General features: G+C 32.9%; 1 protein-coding gene across 1 annotated transcript; it reads right to left on the bottom strand.

Moving 5' to 3' along the window:
- Positions 1–5,706: 5,706 nt before the first annotated feature.
- LOC145007430 (uncharacterized) lies at positions 5,707–6,281 on the bottom strand. Its single transcript, XM_078966368.1, has 2 exons — positions 6,095–6,281; positions 5,707–5,999 (listed from the first exon to the last, which is right to left on the bottom strand). The coding sequence occupies exons 1-2, from the start codon at positions 6,279–6,281 to the stop codon at positions 5,707–5,709; spliced, it is 480 nt and encodes a 159-aa protein (XP_078822494.1).
- Positions 6,282–7,825: the final 1,544 nt, after the last annotated feature.

Below are 7,825 nucleotides of genomic sequence, written 5' to 3'. Positions count from 1 at the left end.
ATATATATATATATATATATATATATATATATATATATATACATACAAACAAAATCTCAAACATAATGTTTCCCTTTCCAGGTTCTGTCACGTCTAAACAAAAATCCTTGAGTTTTAAGCAAAGACAACCCCACCAATATCTCTAATAAATTGAACCAATGAACAAAGCAAAAAAATGAGAGCATCACCAATATCTTTCCCCAACTAATGAATCTGGATTTTCCCTTTTTCAGAAGATCCTATCTTTTCAAATCTAACTTTGGAAAAGAAAAAAATAAAACTAAGTTTGTGTTTATAAAGCACCTACTACAATATGATTTAAAGAGGTTTCTTAAGGGATCATGTTACATTTTCTTTCCTTGTGATGTACTTGTGGCCTTGTGGGACAATACTTGTCTTTTAAAGCACGCCCTCGAAGATATCTCAAAGAATCCAAGATACTCGATAACCTCACAAAAGCAATTTTGTAAAACAAATGTCCAGTTAGTTAATTTTAATTCCCAAACTTTTAGTTATTTTAGTTCTAGTTTTATTAATTTAGTTCTTTCATATGTTTGGTATTTTTTAACCTTTTAATCTGACAAAGCTTTTGATCGTTTAGAAAATATTGTAAGATCCTCTCTTAGTAAGCTTTCATTTTCATTGGTGCAAAGAAGAAGCGGACTTGGATTAAAAAAATCTAATCCGATCCAAAAATTATATTTAATCAAAAACGGAATTACACAAAACCGGTTCAAGTTAGTCTGAACTACCGAATTTAAAAAATTCATGTCATGAGCTATAAATCGGATCAGATTAGTCTGATACACAACAAGGTGATTCCAACATTTTTTTTGTTGGGGTGCTTGTTAAATTTCTTTCAAAAACATTAAGGATTTCAAGAAAACGTTAAAATAACTAGATTATTTATATGTAATTTTTTTAGCCAATAGGGGCATGTGCCCCCACTCACAAAGCATTAGATCCGCCAGTGCTACATCATATTTATCCGGATTCATATGCTGAGCAATGACTTGGATTAGATCTCGGATAAGAAACCCGGACTTGCCTAAATCTGGATTCAATTTGGATCCAAATTAAGAACATTATTTAAAGCTACTCTTTTATTTTTTTATATTATTTTAATAGTCATTAAATATTATTGGTTTTTTTAACCAATTTGCCCTTCTAAACAAAGATAATAGGTGTTAGATGTTAGTAATTTGCCATTTCATTATTGCATTCGAGTCAACGTTGTTGTGCAAGTTATATCAACCCCTCGGGTAAATGATGTTTGGGAACATTTTGATTTGTGTGAAATAATGAGACCACCAACGACTTTTCTAGCCATGAATTCTGGAAAAATGCCAATAAGAAGCGGTTGAGGGGAATGATGCCAAACTATTTATCTAGGATGTCAGAATTTAGAAAGATATTTCACATGTGTGCAAAAAAGATCAACGTAAAAGATGCAATGGTTTTCTTTGGCAAAAACCACAAGACTACCTTGCAAAACCATGTGAATCACACTTGTCCCATGTTAAATTGAACTTTTCGAAATTTCTCAATGGCACTATACTAATAAGTGATCCGAAAAATAGCTTAAATAGGATACATGAAATATTTTAAAACTGGGTTTTTTAGTTGATCTGATGTGACGAACGGATCACATGTCGACATGTTCATTCATTGGGTCACGTAACCCAATTTTTTAGAACATGAATGACTATTTTATAGCTACATTGCATAATGGTGTATTTCAATGGACCTTCACATATTATTGCAAAATTTTGAAATACAAGTTATTCTATTGTTCTTCAACCAAAAAAAATGGAAGTATTAGTTAAAAAAGTAAAAGACTTGTCCGTTTCTAATGTTAAAGATGTTTTGCAATATACATGGGAATATTATATGTTGATTCCACCTTACACTTTAAATTCAAATATCTAACACTTTGAATCCATCTAATCTCCAATGTTTACTGAAATATATAAATTTAATAAAGTGTTTACTTAACATGAAAGGATTGATGTTTCACAAAATAACGAAACAAAATAAAAACAATTGTATTTTACGTCAAAATCGTTTGAAGTTCATAACATTTTTTTTTTCTAAAATATAAGTTATGTATCTATCTAATCCTATTGAAAATGATATAAGATAAATATAAATATGTAATGTCGTGATATTATCTTTTTTATTAGGTTTAAACTTGGTTTTTGTAATGGTCCGAGTCAACGGTTCAATCGGTTTTATGGTAAAACCATCCGGTTCAATCTCATTCTATAAACAGACAAAAATATGTTTTTATTTAACCAGATCCCTTACCAGTCACACTTAGAGTCCAACCAAATTCGACAAACCGAGTCATCCAACTTTAAAAACATTGGATACACCAATAGTAATGCTTCAAATGATTTTTTTCTTATTTTTTAAAAACTTTTATTTGAAAGAATTCATGTTCCTATCAAGACTTTTTCACACAAATGCTTGCTGCAAAAGTATACTTTCTTATTTTTGTGACGTAGGTTTACAAAAAGATCATGAACATAAAGAGTGTTTAATATGTAGACCCGTGTAAGAACTTATGGAATCAATTGATCCACTTGAACTTTTTTTTAATTAATTAATTAATTTATTATTTATTTATTTTTTACTTTTTATAATTGTAGTTCTATAATTTGTAGTTTTCTTCACAAATGTTGTTTTTAGAGTACAATTTTATTTTTTTTAATTGAAATTTCAACCTTTAAAATAACATTTTCACATCATATTTAAAAAAAAATATATCATTAGACAGATAAAACTATTTAAAGAAATACAACCGTATATCCAAAGTAGAAGACATTCATTATGTAAAGAGATTGGAAGATACGATGAATAATCTATTAATTAACGTTTAAATCCTGATATTACTCGATCCTATGATTACACCTTTTATAAATTCTATTTCTAACTTCTCTTTATATATTTGCTTTTATGAATATAAAGTTGTAAACATGAAAACCTTATTTTATATATATATATATATATATATATATATATATATATATATATATATATATATATATATATATATATATATATATATATATATTCTATTTCTAACTTCTTTATATATTTTTTTTATGAATATAAAGTTGTAAACGTGTAAAACCTTATTTTTCTGCATGCTCTTTTTTATAAATTTGTAAAAAAAAATGTAAAAAACTCTATAAAAAAAGTTTAAAAAAAGATTGAAAGAGATTGTCAAAAAGGTAATCTAACATACAATTAAACATTAAGAGACAATAAAATAAAACAAAATAACAATTGATTAACATACAATTAAATGAAACTAAGTTAAAAATAGAAAATTAAAAGTTGTTGTTTAATTACATTCCAAAATTGATTCCTAAATAAGTTTACTTTTCACAAGAAAATAGTCAACGTTAGTTGTTAAAAAATTGAATATATATCTAGTCATTATTTTTAATTGTTGGTCGATTGCCACGAGGTTAAGATAATCATTAAAACAAAATCATATTACAAAAAGTAAAAGATCATTATCTAACACTATCAACCATTTCCAAACAAAAGTTATAAGTTGCTAGATCATAAATATAAAATAGCAGTGAACAACCGACAACACTTCAACTTACACACAGTCAAAAAAATGTATGAAAGTCCAAAACTTGAATAAAAATAAAATAAAGGAAGTAGGAAACTATAACTTACAACAACTATAAAGTACATTGTTATATCTTACAATTAGCTAAAAAACAAAACAAAACAAAAAAAATGGTTATTTTAAAAGTAAAATGCTGTAATAAAATACTGAATGAAAGTATGTTGTTATTTTTTGCTTTAATAACCTTATTACTTCTCGATAAAGATTGTTTATTATATTTGTTGTGAATAAAAACATGGTGAGTTTATGTGGTTGTGATGTAAAGTTGACATATCCAAAGGCTGAAAATGAGGGAGCGGTTTTTGACGCCTTTGCCGTTAGTAATAATAATAATTATATATTTAAATGTATTTTTATGTCATTTTATATTTTGTTATTTAATTTATCAATTTGTTTTTACTAAATTATATTACTTTACCAGTTGACTTATTAGAAAAAGAAGTAAAAAAAGTTTCATAAAAAAACTAAAGTTACGTTTAGTTGTGGAAAAATAAATCGTTTTCCGTAAAAAAAATTACAAGAAAAATGAGAATTTTGAAAACGCGTTTAATTCATCTATTTTTTTTTTAAAAATTTTCAAAGAAAATGAAAATGTTTCGTTTTCTAAAATTACAACGATTTGGAAATTTTTGGAAAACCTATAATCATTGTTTTCCACAATTTCCTAATTCCAACATTTTTCTAAAATATAAATATACACCCACTCCTACCCTACCCACCCCTACCTACCCCCACCTTAACACCCTCAACCCACCATACACTTACATACCTATTCACATCCACCCACTCCCAAACTCAGCCGAACACCACTACCACAATCATCTACGTACTATCATCATCATCACCACCACTACCCTATCACCAACACCACCAATATTGCTGCCACCATCACACCTGCTGACACAATTGTCGCCGCCATCACCACCGTCGCCACCCCGTTGCCGCCGCCACCACCTTTTCAACAATCTTTGGAGTTGCGGGGTCTAACAACAACATTAACGTTCTTGGTCAGTCTCCCCTTTTCAATGATCTTTGGACTGACAAATCACATGATATGACATTAACGATGAACAAACATTCGTAGAAATACAATTACCACATTGGTGATGTGATATACCCAGATTATTCTACACTTGAAGGCATATTCGGTTCCTCGAAATGAAAAGGAAAAGTTGTTCATAAAAAGGCAGGAATCAACAATGAAGGATATCGACAGAGCATTTGGAGTATTCAAGCAGACATGACATGTAGTGAAATACGCTACACGACATGGGATAAAGAAAAAATTAAAAAATGGTGTTAACATATATTATAATGCATAATATGATCATTGAAGATCAAGGTCGAACGACTTGCACGTATGATCTGGACGATGTCGTCATCCCGCTTGAAGAGTTCATATCCGGAACGAGTGATTTTTTATCACAAGTTGTTGAAATTCATAACAGCGAAACATGTTTCAATCTTCAAGAAGATGTCGCAGAGCATTTGTACCAACTCAACATGAACGAAGATTAGTGTTTTTTTTTTTAAGTTCTAGGTTAATTAAGTAATGTATTTTGAAGGTGTATTTTCATTTTTATAATTAATGAAAAACTAGTTAAAAAATTTATTGTTTTTTTTACTTTCAAAAAATGTAATTTTATTGGATTTTTTAATAAAAAGTAATAAAAAAATAATATGGAGTGGAGTGGTTACTGGTGCGGATCCTATAGGTTTGGTGGTAGTTAATGGTGATGATGTGACACTCACCATTGGGCTATACGGAGTGGTCACACCCACCCCACCGAAAAAGTGTTGCCACATGTGTGTCATATCAGTTTCACACCCAACTCACCACCAACCCACTAAAGATTGGAAATGGTTACCACTTCAATTTTTTTTTGAACATTATATTAATTTAAAAGCATAATTTATAACATACATTAATTTTTTAAAACATAAAAAAATAAAAGCACATTTCATTTATTAAAACATAAAAATTTAAAACTTAAATTAGTAAAGTTAAACATTACACACTCTAAATAAAATAAAAATTAAAAAAACATAGAAAAATTCTAATCGTCGTCGTTGTCGTCACCAGTATCATCCGCCTCGTCGCCACCATCGTCATCCTCCACCTCGTCACCATCCTCACCATCGTCATCATCATCGTCTTCATCATCATTTTGCCCTTGAAATTGTCGTTCCCATATGTATTCGGTCAAATCATGTCGTAGATTGTGATGTGTTTCACGGTTTTGTATTTCCAAAACCCTTGAGAAGTATGTCGGACTACCAACTTGTATTACTGCGGATGAGTTAAGTATATCGTTTGTGGTATATGAGCAAATAGCCCTACCCTCTTCTTCTATTATCATGTTATGTAAAATAATACAAGCAGTCAACACCGTCCTCAATTTTTCTCTATCTCATGTTTGTGCCGGATGTTTAATTATGTGTCACTTTTTTTTGGGACACCAAACGCCCGGTCTACATCCTTCCTTGCAGATTCTTGTGCTAACTTGAATATTTTCCGTTTATCGTCGGCCGGAAATGTGTATGACTTGACAAATGTAGCGTATTCTGGATATATCCCATCAGCTAGGTAATACCCATATTTGTATTCATTTCCATTGACAATATATGACATTTATGGTGCTTTACCCTATAAAATATCGTTAAATATCGGAGATGCTTGGAGCACATTCAAGTCATTGTTTGACCCAACCATACTAAATAATGCATGCCAAAACCATAGGTCATTATTAGCCTAGCTTATATTTATGTAAACTATTAGATTTATTGTATACTTGAGGGGTGTATACTGTATCATTTTTCTAGTATTTATATAAGATAACTCCCATGCCTATTGGGGTCGCATTCCATTCATTACATGGTATCAAGAGCCCTTCAACCCCTCCCTTCCTCTCCCTCCTCATAACTGACTCCTCCATTGTTTCCGGCGATCTCACCATGGCCGGCTCCTCTAATGACTCCACCCTCCTGATGAACACCCTCATTCATCTCATCACCATTCGTCTCTCTTCTTCCAATTATCTTTTGTGGGTAAATCAAATGGTTCCCCTCCTAAATTATCAACATCTCCTTGTACATGTCGATGGCTCTTCGGAAGCTCCACCCACTCATCATACCGTGGACGCCAAGCAAGTTGAGAATTCGGCCTTTGCAGAATGGCAAGCCGCCGATCAACGCACGGTTCTTCTCCTCTAAGCCTCCCTCACGGAGGAAGCTTTTTCTGAAATCGTGGGTCTTTCCTCCGCCCGCGCCATCTTGACTGCTCTCGAATCCGCCTATGGAAACTCCTCCATGGAACGGGTTCAAAATCTACGTGACCAACTTCGGCTTCTCTCCAAGGGTGACTCTCCCGTTTCTAATTATGGTCGCAAGTTCAAGGCCATTTATGACCAACTAGCGGCTCTTGGTCAAGCCGTTGATGAATCCTGACAAATGTCATTGATTTTTATGTGGCCTCGGCGGCAGTTTTGAAGCTTTTTCCATTGGGGTTCGCACCTCGCGTATCAGTCACTCATTCCGGGATCTCCTTGCGCAAACCGAAAGCCATGAATTGTTCATCAAATCGATCCATGGGCAGCCCACCCCTGCTGTCGCCTTTTCCGCTGTTTCAGTGCCTAGCGGGGCTGCTCCCGCGTTTTCTGTTGGCCGGAGTCGCGGTGGTGGCTTCGGTGGTCGTGGTGCTTTTCGTGGCGGTCGTGGTCGCGGCCGTCGACCTCCTCTTTGCCAACTATGTAGACTAAATGGGCATTTTGCTTATGCTTGCCCTCGACTTTCCACTTTTGCATCTAACTCTATTTCAAATGAAAGGGACTTGATGAAGACGTTTTTAGTGAGTTGTCGCGTCACTCCACCCGCTCCGGATTGGTATGTTGACTTTGGGGCCTCGGACCATATGGTCTCCTCCTCGGGCTCGGTCACTCAATCCGAGCCTTTCCATGGCGACGGTTCGGTTCATTTTGGTAATGGTACAACTCTTCCAATTACCTCTATTGGGACTTATACTCTCACAAATCGTATTAAATTGCGAGATGTTTTAGTTGTCCCAAAACTTACTAAAAAATTATTATCTGTTAGCAAGTTGACTTTTGATAATGATGTCGATGTCCTTTTCTCGAAAAATTCATGTTCTATTCAGGATCCGATCACGAAGAAAATTCT

The sequence above is a fragment of the Lactuca saligna genome, chromosome 7, assembly GCF_052625555.1.
Source record: "Lactuca saligna cultivar CGN05327 chromosome 7, ASM5262555v1, whole genome shotgun sequence".
NCBI lineage: Eukaryota > Viridiplantae > Streptophyta > Magnoliopsida > Asterales > Asteraceae > Lactuca > Lactuca saligna.
The sequence above is the reverse complement of the archived record's forward strand: the minus strand, read 5'-3'. Positions and strand labels throughout refer to the sequence as shown.